At 36.0% G+C, this 26,793-nt stretch overlaps 1 protein-coding gene across 1 annotated transcript in view; it reads left to right on the top strand.

The window, feature by feature from the left end:
- Window positions 1-26,793, top strand: part of PDE3B (phosphodiesterase 3B) — a 162,796-nt gene that overhangs the window by 111,189 nt on the left and 24,814 nt on the right. Inside the window, exons 6-12 of the mRNA XM_077761076.1 lie at window positions 4,726-4,832; window positions 14,613-14,823; window positions 15,372-15,448; window positions 21,003-21,154; window positions 22,321-22,458; window positions 23,425-23,536; window positions 25,989-26,102. Coding sequence (XP_077617202.1) covers window positions 4,726-4,832; window positions 14,613-14,823; window positions 15,372-15,448; window positions 21,003-21,154; window positions 22,321-22,458; window positions 23,425-23,536; window positions 25,989-26,102 — 911 coding nt within the window. The remainder of the gene's footprint in view (window positions 1-4,725; window positions 4,833-14,612; window positions 14,824-15,371; window positions 15,449-21,002; window positions 21,155-22,320; window positions 22,459-23,424; window positions 23,537-25,988; window positions 26,103-26,793) is intronic.

Here is a 26,793-nt window from a genome sequence, read left to right as displayed (position 1 = left end):
CATCTCATTTCCTCTCTGTCCCTCTTCTCCTTTATCACTTTAACTACACAGTTTCATGCTTTCATTACTCCTTATGTGGGCTACTGAATTATCCTCCTAATTGGCTTTTCCATTTCTGACATTCTTCACTGCCTGCTCCATCTCCTACCTTTCCACTACAAATATTCCTTTAACAAAACCTTGATTATACAGTTTTTCTGGTCATTAAGTTTTTGGACCCTTTACTGATGCCTGTAGAATAGTGTCCAAATTCCTAGCCTGAGATTTGAAACCCTGTTATCCTCTCATCACAAAGCTGCACCCTTACTTGAAAAAATTAAACAAACTGAAAGTTAGGAGCAGTCTTACAAAGTAGGTGACCAGAAAAATGACTTGAAATGCTCTTTAGGTGAAAACAACAGGCATGTGACTCCTGATAGACTCTTCCTTGATAATTTCTTTTTTAGTCTAACTCATTTGAAAATTGAGCTGAATTAGTTTTCAGTCCACCTCATTTGAGTACAGAGTAACATAGGGTTTAATTTTGCTTTTCTCCATGCTTTGTCTGGAAAAAAGTGAAGTATTATAAACTTTACAATAGCTGTGATAAACAGAATCCAGAGGAAGAAAACAAGGAAGAAGGGTTAGTCATATTTGAACAACCACTCTATTACCTACCCACAAGAGTTTCTCACTGTTCATCTCTTAAAGGACTTCAGATTTTAATTAAGAGGGCCATTATTTTACAAAACCAAAATACATAAGTCTTTATTTATCTGAAACTCTTGTCAAGCTCAACTATTTGCTACTCCCTCTGTTTATCTGCTTCTATGTACGCCCTCTCCCCCTACCTTGAAAAGGTCTTCTGAGCCTCATGCCTGTATAGCATTCAAGATTGGGCTCAGGTGTCGCCTCTTACGAATATCACCCTGTTACCCTCTTCTCTCAGTTTCCAGGGAGAAGTAATCTGTTTGACCTCTGAATCTCCTTAACACCATTTCTTTGCCTTCCATGGCACTTTCACTTTCTACCATGTGTTAGTCCTGACCGCTGTTCCGAGGCCTGCTTGATTACTGTGATGAGTTTGGCATTGCAGTGAGATGGATCTTGAAGATAAAGAGCTGCCTAACCAGCATCCTGCAGGAGCACGGTGTCCGTGTTACATCATGACAGTTGATGGTGCCTTCTGCTTAAGTTTCAGACCTAGGAAGAAGGTTAGTTAATCAGGAAGTTAAAGGAAATGTTGAATAACACTTTTTGGGTTAGCTGACAATTGGATCATGCAGCTCTGAGTTCCAGCATTAGTAGCTATGGTTAAAAAATGACTAAACGTGTATCCTTGGACTGATTGCTAAGACCCAGCCCTCCCTGTGGACAAACAGAACACATATTCAGAGCTCACTGTTTTCTTCCCTTTTTTTTTTTTTTAAAGTTTATTTATATTTGAGCACATATGAGCATAGGAAGGACAGAGAGAGAGAAGGAGAGAGAGGATCCCAAACAGGCTCTACACTATCAATGCAGAGCCCAACACGGGGCTCCATCTCACAAACCGTGAGATAGTGACCTGAGCTGAAATCAAGAGTCAGACACTTAACTGACTGAGCCACCCAGGTGCCTCACAGCTAACTTCCTTTCAATAGACTTTCCCTGGGGAAAAATAGGCAAGTCATGTCCCAAAACTCCATGGGCAATCAACTATAGTTACTCTACACTAAAGAGACTTGCCTTTAACATAGTCCTCTATTCATCATTTGTCTCCATAGCTTCTCTGTAATTAAATCTAATAACTTGTTATGAGCTATATTTCCTAAATAATGTACCAGGGAACCAGCTTCTCAATTCTGTGTCTCCTAATTTATTAGAGATTCATACCAATGCCTGGACCCTATTTGAACTGCAGAGGTTCAAGAGGGCTAATAGTCTCCCCTCACTCACTTTCTTAAGAGAATAGCTCCAAGTCTAGACTTCATACAGCCAACAAGTTTATATCGCTGCTGCTGCTGCTGCTTCCCCTCCCTCCCTTCCTCTCTCTCTCTCTCACACTCACACACACACACACACACACACACACACACACACACACGATGATATAAACTTTACCAAGATAATTACCTTGGATTATCTAAAAATCAGTTCTTAACATATGACTTAACTCTGTGGCCATAACTTTTGGGATTCTTTTGTCATGATTCCCAAGTCTGTCTTTAATCATCCTCCTACCAACTATTAATTATCTTTGGACTCCTATCCTCCTTGCCCTCTGCTTTCTTCAGAATTGTTTTAAGTAATCTTATTAGAGTGTATAATTATCTCGTTTGAGGTGAATTAATGAGCCGATTCTGGAACTAGGTGAAAACCTGTAGTTTGACCTGTACCTCTCAATTCTGAACAGCTAACTGAACTTATGGAATACTTGAATTATTAGAAGGCCCTGGATTAAGGTAGAAAACTATGGAACAGTGCAGTGGATCTGTATTTAAAAGGAGAAGGTCCTATCTTTGTTTTGAATATTAACCAGGAAGTGAACTTTGGTAGAGCACACAAATTTTTGTTTGAATATTGCCCAGAGTGGTATTGTTACTGTGCTTTCCCAGTCTCCCCCACTCCACACATACTCAAAGACAAAGAATGATTGAGCATCAGCAGGGACAGGAGTTTATGAGGTGGTATTGTTTGAATATTGTTTCTTTTTGTGACGTCATGAACAAATTATCATTACTACTGGCTTGAAAATAGAACGTGATAGAATGCAAAAGCTAGATGTTAATTTAAAACTCCTTACCTCTAAAACTCTGATTTTACAGATGGAGAAACACACCAGTATAGAATCAGAATTATTTTATGGAAGATGTGGGAAGGACCTTTTAAAAATTGGTAGAGGAGTGCCTGTGTGGCTCAGTCAGTTGAGTGTCAGATTCTTGGTTCTGGCTCAGGTCATGATCTCATGGTTCATGGGTTCTAAGCCTGAACTGGGCTTTGCGCTGAGGATGTGGAGCCTACTTAGCATTGTTTGTCTCCCTCTCTTTCTGCCTCTCCCTGGCTCTCATGTGTACTCTTTTTCTCTCTCAAAAATAAAATAAATTTTTTTTAAGAATAGGTAGAAAGTAAATACTTTCTCCACTTAAAGTCAAAGAAATGGGAGGTTGAATTTTAGCTCTGCCACTGTGAATTTTAGCTGTATGAATTGTGGAACATTACTTAGCCTCTTGAAGCCTCAGTTTCCTTGTTTGTTATATAGGAGACTAAAAAAGGTAAAGTATGTAAATTACATAAAACAGTGGTAAATAATAAATACTCAAAATAGTGCTTTTGTTATAATTTTTGTTAATGTCAGTAAGGAAGTTTTAATAAAAACAGTTCTAACTGGTTTTACATGCCTGCTGTTTCTGTAATACAGAATTTTTTTTCTCCCATGGGGATATAGAAGAAACTAGATTTTAGAAAAAGGTCCAAGGAGAGGCTCAAAGCAGGAGTTAGTGAAAGAAAAAGAGTCCATCCACTCAAAACTGGGGAGCAAAAATGACCTGTTCTCTAAAAAGCTGAGACTAGGAACCTAAAGAAAAGATCATTTATTCCACAAATATCTGTTGGATACCTTTATCAGGCACTGTGGTATATCCACTGTCAATGTACAGATATGTCTTTATGGCCCCTAAAAAGAATCACAAATTAATGAGGGAAAAGAAACCTGTAAGCAGTGAAATGATAATACATTATAAATGAATGTAACAGAGACATAAGCCAAAACCTTTTAGGTCACAGAAGAAATAGGCCTTCCTGGAGTAATGGGGTGTGGAAGTAGAGGAAAAGAGAAAGCAGTTAGAGAAGAGCTTACTGAGAATTTAGGCTGTACTAAAAAATACTGAGTGAAAAGTAGAGAATCTAGATTTGTCCTTGAGCCCGTGGCCAAGTGCCCACATCTGGAGCTGACTAATGAAAGAAAACTGTGAATATTAAAGTAAAAGAAGGTAAAATTTATGGTGTAATTGCTACATGCTTGGCACTGGGAAGCTTTCAAATATATTTTATTTTAAATTGCATTTTATATGTCACATTGATGTACTGTTTGATTGCCTACCTATATTTAATTTCTTCATAAGAGTCCTAAAACCTATAGTAAATATTTCAGTTATAGGAAATGACTGAGTTAGTGGGTAATCAATATCTGTGAAGAGAGGGAACAGACAAGAGTGAAAACTTTATATTAGCGAATGATTCTCAGTGAGGTCCCTGCACCCAGCAATGTCAGCATCACCTATGAACTTATTAGAAATGCAGATTACTGGCCCTACCCCAGACCTATTTTATCAGAAATCCTGGAGGTAGAGCTAGCAGTCTGTGTTCTAAGAAGTCCTCCAGATGATATTGATAACCTGCTTTATACCAGGGTTCAGCAAACTACAGCTTGTGGACCTAATGTGGTCCATAAACTGTTTTTGCAAATTAAATTATATTGAAACATAGTCGTGTTTATGTTTATCTGTGGCTGCTTTTATGCTACAATGACAGAGTTGAGTAGTTGCAATGGAGACCTATGGCCTGCGAAGCTAAAAGTATTTATTTACTACTTGGTCCTTTACCGAAAACATTTGCTGGCTCCTGCTTTAGGCCTTTAAGCAACTAGACAGATGTCTAAACTCTGTATAAGCAGGTATTTCCTAGTTGAACTGAAGACCATGAATTAAAAAAAGAGGAAATTTCCCATGGCTTTAAAATTCTTAATCTGTTATCTTTCCCTTTTAGTCAAGGATCCTATCTAAATGGGCCTTTTAGTTCAAATCTACTGACAATCCCGAAGCAAAGGTCATCTTCCGTATCTCTAACTCACCATATAGGTCTAAGAAGAGCTGGTAAGAAATCATTCTTTTTGATTTAAATGTGGGAGGTCTCAAAGTATATGGTAGTACAGAATTTTCTCATTATATATTTAGAGCTGGTTTTGAATACCATTTTGTATGTTGTAAATTAACAAGAGTAAGCAATTTGGATTGACTATTAATTGACCATTTGCTCATTCATTCATAAACACTTTTTTAAACATCCACTATATACCAGGCACTGTTAGGCACTAGGAATTTCAGGGATAAAATATAGAACTACCTAAACTAACCTGAATAGTTACAGATCCAGAGTCACACTGGAAGACCAAGACCTGATCACAGGACTATAGATAGAACACTTCTCTCCTCACACCTCAGCACCGTTTTTAAAGACCTATTTATGGCAGCTTCTTTTACCTGGTATGTTGTGTCTGGCTATCAAGAAAAATTGCAAGGCATACCAAAAGGTTAAAAACACAATTTGGATAGAGCAATTTATCAGAATCAGATAGGGATGTTTGAATTATCAGACTGGGAATTTAAAACAGCTACGATTAATATGCCAAGGGCTCTAATGGATTAAGTAGACAATATGCAAGAATGGATGAGCAGTGTAAGCAGAGAGGTGGAAGTCCTAAAATCATAAAAATAAATGCTACTAATAAAAAACACTGTAACAGAAATGAAGAGTGCCTTTAACTGGCTCATGAGTAGGCTGGATGCAGCTGAGGAAAGAATCTCTTGAGCTTGAGCATAGGCCAACAGAAATTTTCAAAAGTGAAAAAACAAAGAGAACAAAGACTGAAAAAACAGAACCGAATATCTAAGGACTGTGGTACAAATACAAAAGGAATATCAGAAAGAGAAGAAAGCGAGAAGGAACAGAAGAAATATTTGAAACAATAATGACCAAGAATCGTCTCAAATTAGTATCAGACACCAAACCATAGATCCAGGAAGCTCCCAGAACACCTAATAGGATAAGTATTAAAAAACAATACCTAGGCATATTGTTTTCAAATTATGAAAATTTAAAGATAAAAAATCATTAAAGAAGCCAGAAGGGAAAAAAAACAACTTACATATAAAAGAACAAAAATAATAATTACATGAAACTTCTCCTCAGAAACCATGTGAGTAGAGTGAAACATTTAAAGTATTGCAAGGAAAAGAACAAAAGAATGCCAACCTGGAATTCTGTACCCTTTGAAATTATCCTCCCCAAATGAAGGAGAATAAAGACTTTTTCAGGCAAAAATTGAGGGAACTTATTACCAGCAGACCCGACATAGAATAAATGTTAAAACAAGTTATTTAAAGAGAAGAAAAGTAGTGTAGGTCAGAAACTCAGATCTACATAAAGAAAGGAAAAGCACTGAGGAGGGTGTAAGTGAAGGTAAAATTAAAAGCTTTTATTTTTTTCATTTTATTTGATCTAACAAATAGTAGTTTAGAATAATAATAGCAACAATGTATTCAATTATGTGTGCATATATATTTCATGTATGTGTATATATGCATATATATATAAGTTAAAAGAATGACAGCAGTGATACAAAGGACAGAAGCATTGTGATTTTTTTTTTAATTTTTATTAAAAATTTTTTAAAATGTTTTATTTATTTTGGAGAGAGAGAGACAGTATGAGCAGGGGAGGGTCAGAGAGAGAGGGAGGTACAGAATCTGAAACAGCCTCCAGGCTCTGAGCTAGCTGTCAGCACAGAGCCCGACACGGGGCTCGAACCCATGAACGGTGAGATCATGACCTGAGCTGAAGTCGGATGCTTAACTGACTGAGCCACCCAGGCGCCCCTGGGATTATTTTATTATCATAAAGTACTCATTGTTATAAGGTATCTGTGAAGTGGTGTAATGTTACTTGGAAGTCAACTTGGGTTAGATGTAAATGTATATTGCAATCTCTAGGGCAACCACTAAAAAAAAAGTTGAAAAAGAAGTATAACTGATATTCTAAGAAAAGAGAGAAAGTAGAATCATATAAAAATTCTCAGTTAAAACCACAAAAGCAGCAGATGAGTAGAAAACAAAAAATAGGAACAAAGAACAAGGGCAACAAGTAGAAAACAGTAATAGAGATGATAGATTAATCCAGCTGTATCCATAATGATTCTGAACACCAGTGGTCTAAATGTACTAATTAAAAGATCTATATTGTTGGGATGCCTGCATAGCTTAATTGGTTAAGTGTATGACTTCAGCTCAGGTCATTATCTTGTGGTTTCTGGGTTTGAGCCCCTCATCGGGGGCTATCAGCGCTGAGCCCGCTTTGGATTCTCTGCCTCCCTCTTTCTCTGCACCTCCCCTGCTCACTGTCTCTCTCTCAAAAATAAATAAACATTAAAAAAGACATATATTGTTAAAGTGGATCAAAAAACATGACCTAAATGTATATTATCTATAAGAAACCCACTTTAAATATAAAAACATATAAAAATTCAAAGTAAATGGGTGGAGAAAAATACACCATGCTAACACTAATCAAAAGAAAGCACGTATAAGCTATATTAATTTCAGCCAGAGCAGATTTCTAAGCAAAGAAAGTTATCAGAGATAAAGAAAGGTATTACATAACAGAAGACATCAGAGCCTTTAACACTTATGAGCCAAAGTAACAGAACAACACCTAAGAGTCATTTAAGGAACAGTGAATGGTTCTAATGTATGTGTAAATGAAGTCTTAAAAGGGAAGGAGAGAATCAATAGGACAGAATAATTTTCCAAAATAGTAAGGGAATTAATAAATTCCTGAAACTCTGTGAACCCCAAGAAGATAGAAAAAATCATCAAGAAGACAGAGAAAATCATAGCTAGGGATTTCAGCCAAACCCCTGAATTATACAACATGAAAAATTTCAAAAGCAACCAGGTGAAAAGGTTATTTTCCAGGAAACAACAGTAATATTCACAATGACTTTATAATACCAAGTATGAACTCAAAAACATATAATGGCATATTTAAAGTATTGAAAAACAAAAAAATGCCAACCTGAAATTCTTTATCAATGAAAATATCTTAAAAAACTTTTTTTAGTGTTTATTTTTGAGAGTGAGAGCGAGAGAGCACATGTGCGTGAGTCAGGGAGAGGCAGAAGAGAGAGGGAGAGAGAGTCTGAAGCAGGCTCCAGGGTCTGAGTTGTTAGCATAGAGCCCAGCACAGGGCTTGAATACTGTGAGATCATGACCTGAACTGAAGTTGGATGCTTAACCAACTGAGCCACCCGTGCACCCCAATGAAAATTTCCTTTAAAAATTAAAGTGAAATAATATTTTTTCATATAAACAAAAGCTGATAGAATTTATATTGCTAGTAGACCAGCACTACTAAGATCCAGCAAAGGTACTAGCTTAGGCAGGAGGAAAATGATCCAGATTGAAGCATAGAATGACAGAAATGAATAATTAGTTTTGATAAGCCTAAATATGTGAGTGAATAGAAGTGAACATTGATTAAAAACAACAATAATTGACCCAGAAATCGCCACTAGTAGGTATATATCCAAGGGATACAGGTGTGCTGTTTCGAGGGGCACATGTACCCCAATGTGTATAACAGCACTATTGACAATAGCCAAAGTATGGAAAGAGCCCAAATGTCAGTCGACAAATGAATGGATAAAGAAGATGTGGTGTGTGTGCGTGTATAATGGAATATTACTTGGCAATCAAAAAGAATGTAAATGTTGCCATTTACACCAACATGGATGGAAGTAGAGTGTATTACGCTAAGCAAAACAAGTCAGTCAAAGAAAGACAAATATCATGATTTCACTCATATGAACAATTTAAGATACACCCCTTTAAGATGAACATAAGGGAAGAGAAGCAAAAGAATATAAAAACAGAGAGGGGGCAAAACATAACAGACTCTTAAATTCAGAGAACAAACCGAGGATTGCTGGAGGGGCTGTGGGTCGGGGGATGGGCTAAATGAGTAAGGGGCATTAGGAAGGACAGTTGTTGGGATTAGCACAGAGAGGATGAATCACTGGAATCTACTCCTGAAAACATTGTTGCAGTATCTGCTAACTAACTTGGATGTATATTAATAATAAAACAACAACAACAAGGACAATAATCACTTCCTTGTTACATGCATAATATCTGAAGGAGTCAATGTATGATAACAATGTCATATAAAGGGTGGGAGAAGCGTAAATGGATTTGTAATGTACCAGCAATGATTGAAAAGTAGTAAAAAGTTTTAATTTGAGAGAAACTAATACTTCAAAGATGTATATTATAATATCCAGAGTGACAATTAAAAGAATTTTTAAAAAGGTATAAGTAAAAAACAATAATAGGAGGTAACATTGATATGATTGTTTTAAAAAACCTTGAGTAACCCAAAAGAGCCCAAGAAAAGAGAAAACAAAAGACAAAAAGAAGGAACAACTGAAAAAAGAATAGCAAGATTGCAGCTTAAAGATACTATGTTACATTGAATATACATTTTTAAGGGGAGGAAGCAGGAAAGAGGGATCTGCCAGAGTTGTTAAGTGTATTTTTTAAATGTGCAGTTTTCAACAAAAAGTGAAAGTACAATCCAGTTAAAAGACCAAGATTGTCAGACAGTTAACAACACAAGACTCAAGCATATGTTCTATACAAGACACACCCTCTAAATATAAGGACACAGGTACTTTTGATGTCATAGCAGTAATATACATGAACCAAAAAATGACAGAACTAAACGGGGAAATAGACAAATTTATATTTATATTTGGTGATTTTTTAACTCACCATTCTCATTAACTAGTAGACTAAGTAGGCCAAAATGTTACTTTAGATATATGAAAGATTAGAACAATATGATTTAACTGTCCTGACTGTAAAACATTACATTCAGCCAGGATGAATAGTTTTTCAAAGAATACACACAAGATTAATGACAGTAGACCATTTGCCGGACTATGAAACAAGTCTCAATGAGTTTCAAAGTATTAATATCACAGAGACTGATTCAGGAATGGCAGAGAGAATATCTCTGTAAACTCACTCTCCTGCTAAAACAACAAAAATAGAGGCAAAAAAGTGAAACCCGGGGGCACCTGAGTGGCTCAGGTGTTTAAGCATCCAACTTCAGCTCAGGTCATGATCTCATGGTTCACAAGTTTGAGCCCCTCATCAGGCTCTGTGCTGTTGGTGCGGAGCCCACTTTAGATCCTCTGTTCCCTTCTTGCTCTGCACCTCCCCTGCTTGCACTCTCTGTCTCTCAAAAATGAATAAACATTAAAAAAAAAAAAAAGAAACTGCCATTTCAGAGCTCTGGAAATTTAACACAAGCCTGAGAAAAAACTAGAAGTCCTCTGTACAAGACAGACTATTGAACCTTGGTAAGACCATGGGTTCTGTGGCATTTTATTTGGGGGCTATCCCTTCCCAGCTTTCTCCCTCAGTGGCACTGTTGCTAAAAGCCAAGAGCATTGCAGCCATCAGAGAGATCTGACCTCTTTTAAAACTCCCAAGAGAGGACAGTGAATACTTTGTCCAAACTTAAAGACTCCTTGGAGTCTTAAAGACTCCCAAAGTGTTGTGGGTATTTGATTTGACTGGGAGCTCAGCTCTCTAAAAAACAAACCCTATGCCAGCCAACATTGTGACCATCTAAGGCTGTGATTTCAGTTGTGGCAAACAAGAGCTGCCTGAGAATTTAAAAGGAAATCCTGGATACCACTACATTCCTTGTGAGACCCAGAGGGTGTGAAATCCAAGGCCTTTTCATAAACTGAAGTTTGAAGCTGTATCTTTTCAAACTCTCCCTCCTACAGATGGCATATAGGCAAAACATTTAAAGAAATGCTCTGATGCATCATTGGCTGACCACAAAATTATACTGACCCATGGGTTACTTACAGGAAGTCAAGCTTAAAATATAAATCAAGAACTTAAAGAAAGAAAAAAAAAAAGCAAAAACACAAAGGCTACACACCTCAGAGAAAACAGAATCTGCAAAATTAGTCCAGGAAAGTGGTTCAACAAACAGAAATAAGAAAACAAACATAAATCAGCAACATAACAAACCTTTGGAGTGGGAGGGATCTGATACCAGAATCATTAAAATATATTATCTAGAGAAATGAATTTTTGCCACACACTCCACGCAAAACAGCCAACAGAAAATTTCCCTGATGGGGCTTGGAGTTTGGACTGACCAATGACTTTTTAAACCTCCTATTATAAATATGTTTAAAGTACTAGCAGAAACCATATCAAGAGTATTTGAGTATGAGAATAGTATCTCAACAAAGAGAAAACTAAAGAACTAGAGATTGGAAAGTGAAAATGTAAAATGATTTTAATAGTTATAATTGACACTTCTACTCAATATTGGAGGCTCTCCCCTTAGCAATTAGCCAAGAAGGAATAAAAGGAAGAGGTAAAACTATATTTGCACATGATGTCCTGTATTTATGAAACCTGAAGAAATTCATTAAAATCTATTACAGCCAATAAGGAAGTTTACCAGTGTGGCAGGATGCAAGGTTTCTATGCAGAAATTGCTTGTATTTCTGTATACTAGCAAGGAGCAATGCAAACTGAAATAAAATAATTCTATGTACAGTTATAATAAATTTAACAAAAGTGTAAGACCTGTACACTGGAAACTATAAAACATTGTTGAAAGAAATTAAACATGGTCTAAATAAATACAAAAATACCCTGTGTTCATAGATCAGAAAAAGTAATATTAAGATGGCAATTCTCTCCAAACTGTTCTACATGTCATGCTATCTTTATCAAGATCTGAGCTAGTTTCTTTGCAGAAATTGACAAGCTGATCATAAAATTCATATAGGAATTAAAGAGACCCAGAATCGCTAAAACAATTTTTAATAAAGAAGAAATTGGAGGACTCACTGTCAAATTTTAAAACTTACTACCAAGCTATAGTAATCAAGACTGGCATTGGCATAAGGATATTCTAACTCAGTAGGATAAAATTGAGAGTCTAGAAATAAATCCTTACATGGTCAACTGATTTTCAACAAGGGTGCCAAGATGATTCAATGGGGAAGAAATTGTGTTTTAGCAAATCCTAGATATACACAGGAACAAGAATGAATTTGGAATTCTACCTTTTGTCATACTCAAAAATTAACACAAAATGCATCATAGACTCAACTGTAGGAATGAAAACCTAAAACTAGTGGAAGAAAACAAAAAAGTTTTGTGACTTTGGGTTGAATACCATTCTAAGGTATGACACCAAAACAGTTCATGAGTGAAAAAAACCTGATAATTGGAATTCATTAAAATTGAAAACATTTGTATTTCTACAGAGACCTAAAGAAAGTGAAAAGACACAGAATGGGAGAAAATATTTACAAATCATATATTTGATAGAGGCCTTTTATCCAGAATAGACAAAGATGTCTGTAACTCAATAATAAAAAGACAAATGACCTTATTAAAAAATGGGCAAAAATCTGAATAGATATTTCTCCAGAGAAGATGTACAAATGGCCCATACCACATGAAAAGATATTCAGTATTAATTATTAGGGAAAATGCAAATCAAAACCATAGTGACCTGTGACTTCATACCCACTATGATGTCTGTAATTACAAAGACAGACAAGAACAAGTGGTAAAAATATTCAGAAATGAGAACTCTGATACACTGATGGGAAAGTGAAATGCTACAGCCACTTTCGAAGACAATTTGGCCATTCAGTACCTTAATAGAGAAATAAAATTGTTTTATATTCATGCATACAGTTTTATGTAGCACTGAAGATCAAAGAACCACAATCACCTGCAACTGCTTGGAAATATTATTTTAAAATGTAAGCAAGGCATAGGAGTATTTATATTTATTGTCTAATTTGGTTTACAAAGTTAAAAAGGGAGGTAAAACTAATGTACAGTGTTAAAAAAATGCATACACACGTGGTGTAAATATAAAGAAAGGCAAGAAACACAATACCATAAAAGTCAAAATAATGATTTCCTTTAAAGAGAGGAAAGGGGAGTTAGAAGGCAGGGTGTCTGATCTCTGGCTGTGTTTTATGTCTTAGCTTGAGTGATGAGCTTTCCCACTGTAATTTTTCTATATGCATGTTATATTTCACAATAAAAAGAGTCTAAAGTAAAAATGGTGGATCTACATCGTAGAAAACATTTTTTTAAGGGTTTCTAGGTTTGTCTGTTATATCCAATTTCTACCCTAAATTTGTGTAACCTTTATTTTTCTTAGCCCACTTGTCAGGATTATGGACACTCACTAGTATAATTAGAGAAAAGAAGACTAAAAATTGGAACCTTTTTTCCCAGTTAGTAACTAACGATTATGACAAGCAAGACACGTCTTGTCCTCAGTTTCCTTTTCGGAGACATTAAATTGACCACATTAAAAAGCAAAATCCCATTCAGCCCTAACATTGTATGAAACTACAGGAGCCTCTAAAGAAATGAGTCTGATAGAGCAGCAGTGGCAGCCCTGGGAAGAGAGTCTGATCTCACAGTGTTAACTGTGTTAACTAAATCAATTNCAAGGTTATTAAGATTAAATAACACATTGTATTAGGGTTCTCCAGAGAAACAGAACTAATAGCGTGTGTGTATGTATTTATATAGAGAAAGAGAGAGCAAGAGATGGGTTTATTTTAAGGAATTGGCTTGCAAGACTGAGGGTTGGCAGGTTGGAGATTTACAGGGCAGGCTGTCCAGCTAGAAATTCTCGCAGGAGTTGATACTGCAGTCCTGAATCTGAAGGCAGTCTTGAGGCAAAATTCCTTCCTCTGTGGAGGACCTCAGTCTTGTCTTTTAAGGCTTTCAACCAATTTGTTGAAGCCCACACACACTAGGGAGGGTGTTCTGGGTTACTCAGTTTACTGATTTAAATGTTAGTCACTTCTGAAGAATACTTTCATAACGACAATTAGCCTGGCGCTTGACCACACAGCTGGACACCATAGCCAAGCCAAGTTGACACACAAAATTAACCATCGCACACATCTGCAAGTGTTTATACCACTATCGCTGAAACTGTCATAGGTCCTGAATAACTGTTATGTGCTTTGCTCTCTGATTTACACTTTATTTTGATCTTTATTTCCAAATAAAGTTTTAAATCTGCCTACCTCTCTCCAGATAAACCCATTTCACCTTAGTTCAAGGCACTCAGTGAAGGTTTTTGGAGCAAATCGGTAGCAATAGAAATGAATTTCTGATGGTCTCTTTTTTTTTTCTTATTTTAACACTTAGCATTTGTTTGTATTTTCCACTAGTCTCTAGGTTTGTAGAGTTGCAGGGATATTAACTTCTTCTCCATTGTGAAATCCAACACATTTTCCACCATATAGTAGGCTCTCAAATATTTGTTGAATGAATGAGCTGGAAAGATTTGGACATATTTTTAAAAGAGATCTGCTCAGCTTGCATAATGCTGTTAAGAATTTTGGTTCTTCAGTAAAATTTGGTAACCATGCTTTGTTCATGTGGATAATCAAGCTGGTGGGGACTCAAAATGTGAAAGATAAACACCAAAGTGAATTAGGAAAATCTGCACCACACCACTGTACATCTTAGTTACACTCTCAATATCTGTGCCATCCTGCCACAAGGTGTTTATTTCACACTCATTCATGATAACAGACGTGGTCTATATTCTGTTTAAATGCCTAGAATGTTTTGAAGATAGCTCCACATGAAAATCTGGTTTATCATTTAATTGTAAGTTGCTTTCTTTAAAGAAGGAAAATGCTCTTTATAAATACGCATAGACGATAAACAAAAACACATGCATACATATTTCTTGATTTCTTTCTTCTCTTTTGAATTTTTAAGGTGTTTTCCCCAGCTTGAGTCCTGTGAATTCTCCCAGCCATGGACCAGTCTCTGCTGGCTCTCCAGTTAACCGATCACCTATAGAATTTCCTGACACTGCCAGTTTTTTTACTAAGCCAAGTGTTATTTTACATAGATCTCTGGGCAATGCACCAAATTCACCAGATTTTTATCAGCATCTTAGAAATTCTGATAGCAGTTTATGTAACAGGTAAGCTTCCTAAATGTTTATTATTTGTTTCAAAATATAGGTTATTTTAACAAAGTGTTACTAGTTTTCTAGTTTTATAACTAGTTGATGGTTAAAACTATCTTTTTTATTTATCAGGTAGTTTTTCTTTTTAATGAACTTTTTCTCATTTTAGTGCTATTTAATCATTTTCCAATTAAGCGTTTATCTAAGGTGATATATTAGTAGTATTCTATCCATCTCAAGACGCCAGTAAGTTATGAGAATTATTTTAGTATATACTACCTTAGTACCCACTTCGTATGGTGTTTATTTTCATTTCTGCTCTGTTTTTTCTCAGTGATAAGTGTTTACCTCAGACCCCAATGGTAACTTTTAAAATACATTAGTTTCTTCAGGGACACAAGATGCCTTCCAGAATAAAGCCTATTAAGTTTATAGAGAGATTGGACTTGTATGATACTTTGCAGTGGGTTCTTGGTTAAAAGTAAAGCAGATTTTAAAATTGTATTTAGGTAAAAAGTTTTGCCTCATTTATAAATGTATATTTATCTATTTTATTCTTTAAGCTGTGGACATCAAATATTGAAATATGCTTCAACATCCGAATCCGAGTCTGGTACAGACTGCCACGGTGGAAAGTCAGGTGAGATTGCAGAGGTCCTGTGTGTCTGAGTTTCAGAACAGTTTCTTACATTGTTTTAGAAATGAATAAATTAGTTTAAGCTCAGTTTATCCATCTTTAAAATGGAGATTATAACATTTTTATCTAATTAGAAGATAAGTAGAGGAGTTAGTAGGAACAAGTTATAAGTAACATATGGTAAAAGTGTTTTGGAGACTAAACTGTGCTGGGGACATGCCTGGCTGGCTTAGTCAGAAGGGCATGTGATTCTTGATCTCGGGGTTGTGAGCTTGAGCCCCACATTGAGTGTAGAGATTACTTAAAAATAAAATCTTTAAAAAAAAAAGACTAAAATGTGCTATACAAATGAATGTAGTCTTTTCAGGTTATGGCTAGGGCTCATAAATAGTGAAATTAATTGTCAATGACGGACTCTAAGCCCAAAGGAGTTTGCATCCATTTTTTTTTTTTTTACGAATAGATTATTGTCAAATTAGTTTCCACATAACACCCAGTGCTCATCCCCACAAGTGTCCTCCTCCATGCCCATTCCCCCTCCCCCCCACGTCCATCAGTCCTCAGTTTTTGTCAGCATTCAAGAGTCTCTCATGGTTTGCCTCTCTCCCTTTCCCCCACCATTTCCTCCCTTCTTCTCCCCCTATTTCCTCCGTTAAGTTCCTCCTAATCCTCCTATACGTGCAAACATATGATATTTGTCCTTCTCTGCCTGACTTATTTCGCTCAGCATAACACCCTCAAGGTCCATCCATGTTGCTACACATTGCATCCATTTTTTATGGCATAGAGAGGAGTTGTTTTAAAATTTAGTTTGTTCTATCATTCTGAAACATTTTATATCCTCAAACAAGAAATACTGTTGGTGATCAAAGTATGGTTGTTTTATAATTTTAAAAGATTGGGGTACCTGGGTTGCTCAGTCGGTTGAGTGTCCGACTTTGGCTCGGGTCATGATCTCACGGCTCATGAGTTTCAGCCCTGCGTTGGGCTCTGTGCTGACAGCTCAGAGCCTGGAGGCTGCTTCAGATCCTGTGTCTTCCTCTCTCTCTGCCCCTCCCCCGCTCATGCTCTGTCTCTCTCTCAACAACAATAATAAAAAAAATACTGATGACTCAAGCATACAGTAGTAGTTAACAGGGTAACTCAGACATCATTCCCCAAGAAAGTAGCAAGAAAAGCTGGACAAATTATTAACAACAAAAATGTGCTTAAAGCCATTGAAAACTAACAACCTCCTCAGAATTACCAGTACAAGATCTGGAGTGGGATTGAAATTCACAAAATGAGCCTGGAGTTTGGGGCTATGAGAAGGGTATTTGCTTCTTCCAGAGGGGCCAGTGACTAATAGAATGAGCAGGCCTTTTGGTACCTCCATGGGACTAGAGAGCCAGATTTGGAGGTGGAGGCTGACGATGGCAGGGATAACTTGGAAAACTCTGCAGCACTGCACCCTAAGAATAAAAGTACATCAGCAGTAGATAGGCCCCCTCAGGGATTACAGGCTCATACTGATCCCCTTATATATTATAAACTTCACCCTTTTAAAGTGTACATTTCAGGGTCACCTGGGTGGCCCAGTTGGTTAAGCGTCCAACTTTGGCTCAGGTTATGATCTTGCAGTTTGTGGGTTTGAGCCTCATGCCAGGGCCTGTATTGACAGCCTGGAAACCGGAGCCTGCTTCAGATCTGTGTCTCCCTGTCTCTCTCTCTGCCACTCTCCACTTGCGTGCGTGCTCTCTCTCTCACTCTCTCTCTCTGTTTCTCTCTAATATAAATAAACATTCAGTAATTTTTGGTTCTTAGATTGTTAAACACACACACACACACACACACAAGCAATCCTTCACAAACTCTTCCAAAAAGTAGATTAGGAGGGAAAACTTCCCAACTCATTCTGTAGATCTAGTATTCTGATGTCATAACCAGACAAAGGCATCACACACAAAAAATCCTTAACAAAATAATAGCAAAGTGAATCCAGCAAGATATGAAATGGTCCCACTATGACCAAGTGGTATTTATCCCAGAAATGCAAGGGTTGAAAATCAATCAGTGTACCCCAAAAGCAAGGGAATCAAGAGCAAAAATAAATGATTGGGACCTCATCAAGATTAAAAGCTTCTGCACAGCCAAGGAAACAACCCAGAAAATTAATAGGCAACCAACGGAATGGGAAAAGATAGTTGCAAATGACATATCAGATAAAGGGTTAATATCCAGAATATATAAGGAACTCATCAAACTACACGCCCGAAACACAAACAACCCAGTGAAGAAATGGGCAGAAGATATGAACAGACACTTCTCCAAAGAGGACATCCAGATGGCCAACAGACACATGAAACGATGTTCAGCATCCCTCCTCATCAGGGAAATACAAATCAAAACCACACTGAGATACCACCTCACGCCAGTCAGAGTGGCTAAAATGAGCAAATCAGAGAACTCTAGATGCTGGCGAGGATGTGGAGAAACGGGCACCCTCCTACACTGTTGGTGGGAATGTAAACTGGTACAGCCCCTCTGGAAAACAGTGTGGAGGTTCCTCAGGAAACTAACAATAGAACTCCCCTATGACCCAGCAATAGCACTGCTAGGAATTTACCCAAGGGATACAGAAATGCTGATGCATAGGAGCACATGTACCCCAATGTTCATAGCAGCACTCTCCACAATAGCTAAAACATGGAAAGAGCCTAAGTGTCCATCAACAGATGAATGGATCAAGAAGATGTGGTTTATCTATACCATGGAATACTACATGGCAATGAGAAACAATGAAATCTGGCCATGTGTAGCAACATGGATGGACCTTGAGGGTGTTATGCTGAGCGAAATAAGTCAGGCAGAGAAGGACAAATATCATATGTTTGCACGTATAGGAGGATTAGGAGGAACTTGACGGAGGAACAAGGGGGAGAAGAAGGGCGGAAATGGTGGGGGAAAGGGAGAGAAGCAAACCATGAGAGACTCTTGAATGCTGACAAAAACTGAGGACTGATGGATGTGGGGGGAGGGGGGGATGGGCATGGAGGAGGACACTTGTGGGGATGAGCACTGAGTGTTATGTGGAAACTAATTTGACAATAAACTATTAAAAAAAAAAAAAAGAAAATCAATCAGTGTAATATACCACATTAATAGAATAAAGGGGGAGAAAAACACATGATAATTCAAATAGGTGCAGAAAAAAACGTGATAAAATTCTAACACTCTTTCATGATAAAAACACTCAAACTAGTTATAGCAGGGAAGTTCTTCAACCTGATAAAGGGCATCTTTGAAAAACAAACACTTAAACATTATCCTTAATGGACAAAAACTGATATTTTCTCTCTAAGATCAAGAGTAAGATAAGAGTTTTGCTCTCAGCACTTCTGTTCAACACAGTACTGATAGTTCTAGCCAGCAAAATTGAAAGAAAAATAAGGGCAAACTGAATGGAAAAAAAGAAATAGAACTGACTCATATAATCTTTTATTCACAGATCATATAATCTTTTATAGAAAATCCCAAAGAACACACACACACACTAACCAATAAATCAGTTTTGCAGAGATAAGGGACAAAATCAGTGATGTACAAAATTGCATTTCTGTGTACTAGCAAGAACCATCATAAATTGAAATTAGAAAAACATTTCCACTTGTAATGGTCTCAAAAAGAATGAAGTAGAATAAATTTAACAAAAGAAGGTAGAGATTTATGAACTGAAAACTATAAAACATTGTTGATAAAAATTAGAAAAAAATCTATGGGGTGCCTGGGTGGCTCTGTCAGTTAAGCGTCCAAGTCTTGTTTTTGACTCAGGTCATGATTTCACCATGGTGGGATGGAGCCCCGTGTCAGGCTCCGCACTGGACATGAAGTTGTCTTAGGATTCTCTCTCTCCCTCTGCCCTTACCCTGCTGGTCTATGTGTGCTCGCTCCCTCTCAAAAAAAAAAACAAAAAAAAAACACAAAAAACCTAAATACATTGAGAGGTCTTTCATATTTAAAGATTAGAAAACCCAGTATTGTCAATAGGGCTATCCTCCCAAATTGGTCTATAAAATCAGTGCAATACTTAACAAATTCCAGCAAACTTTTTTTGTAGAAGTTGATACGCTGGTTATAAATTTTGCATGGAAATACAATGACCAACAATAGCCAAAACAATTTGGGGAAAAAAATTTGGAGGACTGATGCTTCCTGATTCCATCACTTATTATAAAGCCATTGTAATTAAAACAGTGAGGTATCAAAAGATGAGCCTGTAGGTCAGGTAGAACTGTAAGTCCAAAAATAGATTCTTGCATTTATAGTCAATTGATTTTGATATAGAAGTCAAGACAATTCAAAAGAGAAAGCATAGTTTTTTCACCAAATGGGGCCAAGACAATTAGATACCCATTTGTTAAAGAATTTGGCCCCTTGCCTTATTATATACACAGAAAGTAACTCAAAATAGATCAGAGACCCAAGAGTAAGAGTTAAAACCTTGAAATTTGTAGAAGAGAGTATTGGACATAATCTTTGTGACCTTGAGTTGAGTAAAGTATTCTTAGATACAATACCAAAACCTCAATCCGTGAAAGAAAAAAATGACAAGTTGGGCTTGAGCAAAATTAAAAACTTTTGCATTTCAGAAGACAACAATAAGAAAATGAAAAGACAGGGGTGCCTGGGTGGCTCAGTCAGTTAAACGTCTGACTTCAGCTCAGGTCATGATCTCAGGTATATCCTCTAAAGATAACATTTGTCTTGTTTTTCATATGTTTTCAAACTTTTCGTAAAGAGAATCATAGAGTATGTACCTTTATGTCTGGCTTCCCTCATTCGACAGATTTTCAAGAATCATCCATAGTGTTGTATGTGGTTGTGGCTCATTCTCTTTGCTCCATATTGTTCAGCTGTGTGAATACACTACAGTTTGTTTATTCTATTGTTGATGGGTTTAGTGGAACCGGTTTCTAATATAACAAACAGAATGAATATGCTTTTTTTTAAAAAATGTGAATGAATGCTGTTCAGCTACCAGTGCTGTTTCTCTTTTCCATGAGATTTGGGGAAAAAATACTATTAATCACATTGGTAGAGAAATAATTCAAAGTAAATGATGCTATGTTTTGATTTTTAGATGTCCCTTGATCTCATTCATTTATAGTTATGAATTTAGGGTTTTCATGGCCAAAATTCAGACAATTTCACATGTTGGAAATTGTATACATCAAGTTGCTAAGGACTGACTTTTCCTTTTTCTCACTTTGATAAAGAATATCTCCCCCGCCCCCACCCCACCCCCCATTCCCATTTCTTTCATCCATGAATAGATATATCAGGTGAAATGTCTGTGTTGTCAGACCTCAAGGTATCTGGGCCAAATAGTCCAGCAGGGTACAACTTAATGGTGCCACTAATTTAGATTGAATGCCAGTATAGTTCACTTCACATGAATGTTTTTTATAAATAGTTTTTTAATAAATAATTCTTATATTTTTTGTAGATAAATTTATAAATAAAACTATGTGTATAGGGCAAGTTTATTCTTCTGATTACTTTATGTATTTCTTGAAAGGTGATGAAGACAACACTGTTTCCTCAAAACAATCATTCAGCCTTACAGAAGCACAACACAAAGTGGAAACAGAGAGCGCAGACTGCAGAAAATTATTTTCGGAAGGTGATACTCACCTCACAGAAGAGGCACAGAATGAACAGCAACCAAATGTAAAAGATAAACTTTCCATATGATTATGTTAAGGTGAAATATAATATTGGCTTAGTACTAGTTTCAATATTTTTTTCCAGAACAAGATTTTTAATACAGTATTTTTAAATTTTTTTACTGAAAAGTCAATATACCATATTAAGGAAAACCCAGAGTTAGAAATAATAATTACAGTTGACCCTTGAACACTCGTTGTATTAGGGGTGCTGACCCTCCCCCACACAGTCAGAAATCCACATATAACTTTTGACTCCCCCAAAATTTAACTACTAATAACCTGCAATTGATCAGAAGTCTCACTGATTGCATAAACACATATACATGTCAATTCACGCATATTTTGTATGTTATATGTATTGTATCCTGTATCCTTACAGTAAAGCTAGAGTAAAGGAATTGGTAAGGAAGAGGAAAACCTGTATTTACTGGCAGTACTGTGAGTACACACTGTATTTACAATGCTGTACTGTAAACAGTCCATGTGTAAGTGGACCTGCATAGTTCAGACTAGTGTTGTTCAAGGGTCAGCTGTACTTCTGAATTCATCATCCTAGAACAACAAAGTGCATTCATTTTAAAATGAACATATTTTATCTAGTTTTATAGTAGATATATTACTTGCTATGCTGATATTTTCTTAAATTGTGTATGTTAAAGTGTGAAGAACACGTTCATAAAGCATTAAAAAACAATCTGTTTACTTACAATAGCAGCGTTTTTTGTTGTTGTTGTTGTTAAGTTTAAAATTTAAGATTTTTAGGGGCAAAAAACCATCCATTCCTTCTGGGAAGTTAAATTAGTAACAAATGCCAGCCAGTATAAGGATAGGAGTCTCTATTATCCTTTGATATGTATAACTTCTAAAATAAATAGTTGACTTTAGATTTGTATAGTGCTTTGGAAATACAGTGTTTTTATTTATAAAGTACTGTGAAGATTAATAAGTCTTTTCATGCCCAGAAGACATTTTTATATTTTTCTGATAGCATTTTACAAAGAGAAGAAATAGGAAGTACAGATTATGTTGAGAATAACTTCTATAGAAAATAGTATTGGCCATTTTTTAATGTTCAATTTTAAGTGTGTTCTCATTTGGGTATGGATTTAACAATATTTTTAAAAGGTAAGATTAAGTTGGTTTGTGTTTTCTCCCCTATGTGTACAGATTGAACAGGAAGCATCACTGGACCTGATTTTAATAGAAGATTATGATTCCTTAATAGAAAAGATGAGCAACTGGAATTTTCAAATATTTGAAGTTGTAGAAAATATGGGAGAGAAATCAGGAAGGATCCTTAGTCAGGTTTGTTTAAAATCTCTACTTTTTTATTATAATTAATTTTCCCTGGAATCTTTATAAAATGCAAAATCTAAAAATGTGATGTTGGTTTAGGCATAAATTCAACTTTGTTCACTTAAATATTTTTTCACAAATGAAGTTTTCAGTAAAAAAATTTGAAAAAATATATAAACCCATATATATAAATTATAAATAATGTATTTTGTATAATTTTATTTGAATAAATGAAAATATTAAATTTAAATATAAATTTAAAATATTAAAATCAGTTTTAATCAAAAAATGAAAAGTCTTTTTTTTGGCCTATGTTAATGGGCCAGATTTTATTTAGAAGGTGAGCTGGTTCTAACCACTGAAACTTAGGCTTCATTTCTGTCACTTGTCTCCCCACCCTTTACCCAAGGCCAAATGGTTCATTTCGCACCAAAGCCACGGAAAAACAGCTCCTTTTTATCATCCGGACTCAGGTTCTCCTTGAGGGGTTCATACAGCAGCATCAGATTAACCTTCCCAAAATACCACTCTCATTATCCCCCAGGTATCTTATTTAAGAAATGTGCAAACATAAGGGTAATTTATGTGGCAGGCATACAGTTTCATCTCACTGGAGTATTTAGGGACAAAACTATAATAAATATATTGTTCAGACTTCTTTTAAGGATTAGAGTAGAATAGAATTCATATGCCCTTTAATAAATTGTAAATAAAAAAGCTAAAGGAAAGAATAGAAAAATGTTAAAGCTGGGACATGATGTGGTAATGTTTCTTTGGTTTTCAAGATCTCCAGTATGATGTCTTCCTTTTTAATGTTTTGAACATAATTTATTGGAGGGAAGTTTTTAATAAATTATTAACCTAAAGACATATACATGGTAACATCCCCAAATGCAAATCACAAACACATATTCTACTCAAGTACAAATAGCGATTCTGATTTTTAAAGTAAATTTTATTTTAATTGACATTTAGGTTATGTATACCTTATTTCAAGACACTGGTTTATTGGAAATATTTAAAATTCCCACTCTACAGTTCATGAACTATTTTCGTGCATTAGAAAATGGCTACCGAGACATTCCTTGTAAGTATTAACATATCTTATTATTTAAGTTCAAATAATACTGGTTTTGAAACTATTATTTTTTTCCTTCAGATACTCTCTTAAACACTTTTTAAATTACATATTTGGAAAAATTTTAAATAGGGATTTAAAAAGTAATCTGTATGCTGCTACCTAGAGTTAACTGACTACTGTTAATATTTTGATATACATTCTTCAAGACTTTTTTCTTATTTTTTATAAAGTGAATCATAATGCAGACATATTTATGTGGGTTTTTCCCATAATTATTACCTGGTGTACAACTTTCTGTGTTAACAATTATTCATCTGAATTCCTTATCTTTTAAAATGTTTGGTAATTAAGTCAAGAGTTTTCTGAAACTTTAAAATATTTAAAACTGGTGCACCTGGGTGGCTCAGTCAGTTAAGCGTCCGACTTCAGCTCAGGTCATGATCTCATGGTTCATGAGTTCGAGCCCCGCGTTGGGCTCTGTGCTGACAGCTAGCTCAGAGCCTGGAGTCTGTTTTGGAGTCTGTGNGAGAGAGAGAGAATGAATCTGAAGCAGGCTCCAGGCTCTGAGCTGTAGTACAGAGCCTGACACGGGGCTGGAACCCACGAGTAGTGAGATCATGACCTGAGCCAAAGTTGGACACTTAACTGACTGAGCCACCCAGGTGCTCCCACAGCAGATGTTTTTCTTAAATTGACATAACTCAGTAATTATGATGACACTTAATGTGGCTTATGTGGACCATAATTTCCACTTATACATTTAAAAGTGTGACTGAAGTTTATAAATAGAATAAAGTGATACTTTAAAATGAATTTCAGAGGAAGGGGAATGGAAAGAAAGAGGCAAGACTCTTCACTATTAGCTCCAGTTAGTATATATTAGTTAAGAAAAGAGTCTCTGGGGCACTGGGTGGCTCAGTCAGCTGAGTGTCCAACTTTGGCTCAGGTCATGATCTCATGGTTTGTGAGTTCAGGCCCCACATCAGGCTTGCTATCAGCATAGAGCCTGCTTCTGATCCTCTATTCCCCTCTCTCTTTGTCCCTCCCCTGCTTGCACTCTCTCTCTCTCTCTCAAAAATAAATATTTTTTAAAAAGTGTCTTTGGATCTAACTTTTCTAAACTTTTGTTTCCAAATTTGTAAATGGAAATAACAATAGTTCTTACCCCCATAGGTAATGATAAGCCATGTAAAGTGTGTATCAGAATTCCTGGCATATAGCAAATGGTTAATAAAAGGTGTTGGCTGTATTAATAATCAAGTTCCCTGCAGATTGACATCATATCCTATAGTAGCCTGAATACTAGTATTGTATCACCTGCAGATATTAAATATTTGCTGAAATGTTGAACTTTTATAGAATATCCATTATTCAATGACTTACGAATTTTTCATGATTATATTCATTCAATCTTTGCTGGAAACTTTATATTATCTGCATTTCACAGGTGAGAAGTAAAAACTCAGAAGAATCATTCCCAAGACTGTAAAACTAGAAATTGCAAAATTGGGTTTCACTTGCAGGCCTTGGCTTTTCAGATGGTGATATTTCAGTAAAGCATAGTTTTCTTCATTCTGTATTATGTCTCAGACACTGTTCTAGATGTTCTCATATATCATTTAACATTTAATCCTTATAGCAGGCCTGAGAGGTATAGCTATAGCTCATCTTTTTTTTTTTTTTTTTGGTGTACATGTGTTGGGGGAGGCGGGGTGGGGGTGAGTTCAAGTATCCAGAATTTGTAACTCTTATCTGTGTGCAAAAACTGTTTTGTGGGCAAATATGGGTCTCCATAATCCAGACACTATTTACATAATATTTTTAAAGCTATAAAATACTAACTGTAAGTATATTTTCCGAAACCTTTCAGTTGGCCCTTGTTACTTGCCTTTTTGACTGTCTTACTATGCTTTCATAGTATATGTGAAGAAAACCTTTTTTTAATGTTTTATTTATTTTTCAGAGAGAGAGAGAACAGGGGAGGAACAGAGAGAGGGAGACAAAGAATCTGAAACAGGCTCCAGGCTCTGAGCTGTCAGCACAGAGACCAATGTGAGACTTGAACTCACGAACTGTGAGATCATGACTTGAGCCGAAGTCAGATGCTCAGCCGACTGAGCCACCCAGGCGCCCCTATGTGAAAATTTTTAAAAGAACTTTTTAACACATCAAGAGACTTTAAAAAATATGATGAAACAAGGGTGCCTGGCTGCCTCAGTCAGTAGAACATGCAACTCTTGATCTCAGGGTCGTGAATTCAAGTCCCATGTTGGACATTGAGCCTACTTAAAAATATAATAATAAGATGAAAGAAAAATATACTTGTGGGAAATTATTCTAAGCCATACATTTTATTTATGAGGATATAGTCAAATAGAAAATTATTATATTTTTGTTAAATGTCCTATGTTAAACATAACAGAATGATCATTTTTAAAAAATATTTTGGTGACTTTAGATCACAATCGTATACATGCCACAGATGTCCTACATGCGGTTTGGTATCTGACAACCCGGCCAGTTCCTGGTTTGCAGCAGGTCCGCAATGATCATGCAACAGGAAATGAAACAGGTACTTTCTTTTAGAAATCTTCTTTTAATTACTTGTCTAGAAATAATAAATCAAGCTGCCTCATTTCATTACCTCTGTTCCTTTAAATTTTTTATTAAGTAACCTTTGGTACATATAAAGGACTATGTAACTTTTGATGCATAATACATGCAAATTAGGAAACATATGACTCATCTTGAGGGCTAGGTTAAGGTCCAATACTGTTGGGTCTACTATGTTTCTTTTCTGTGACCCATCCTGCTGTGTGCTATCCCAAATATTATGATAATCCATTTCTTTGCACTTTTCTTTCAATTCTTGTTGTTTTTTTTTTGTTCTAGATATATCATGTAAGTTTAAAATATATAGCATTCACAATGAAAGCAGACATACTTACAAGCCTCATATAAGCATTTAAATGATGATATTAAGAACTTTTTATAACATTTAAATTTTGTTTTCCAAAAAAGCTAATTCTGTTCCTAGTCATAAATATAATTAATTATACAAATGTAATGAATTATAACATGGTTCTCTTACTCTAGATTGTAAAAGAGGGGAGAACTACTCCAGTGAGATACACACAAACACACACACACCAGGACAGAATTTACTTAGTTACAAATGCCCGAGAACTATTTTCATACTAATCAGCATAAATGTCATAGACTCAGCCATTGCTTTATTGTCTTTGGTAGTTGAGTCCAAAGTA

The sequence above is a fragment of the Crocuta crocuta genome, unplaced genomic scaffold (assembly GCF_008692635.1).
Source record: "Crocuta crocuta isolate KB4526 unplaced genomic scaffold, BGI_CrCroc_1.0 scaffold233, whole genome shotgun sequence".
Classification (NCBI taxonomy): domain Eukaryota; kingdom Metazoa; phylum Chordata; class Mammalia; order Carnivora; family Hyaenidae; genus Crocuta; species Crocuta crocuta.
The sequence above is the reverse complement of the archived record's forward strand: the minus strand, read 5'-3'. Positions and strand labels throughout refer to the sequence as shown.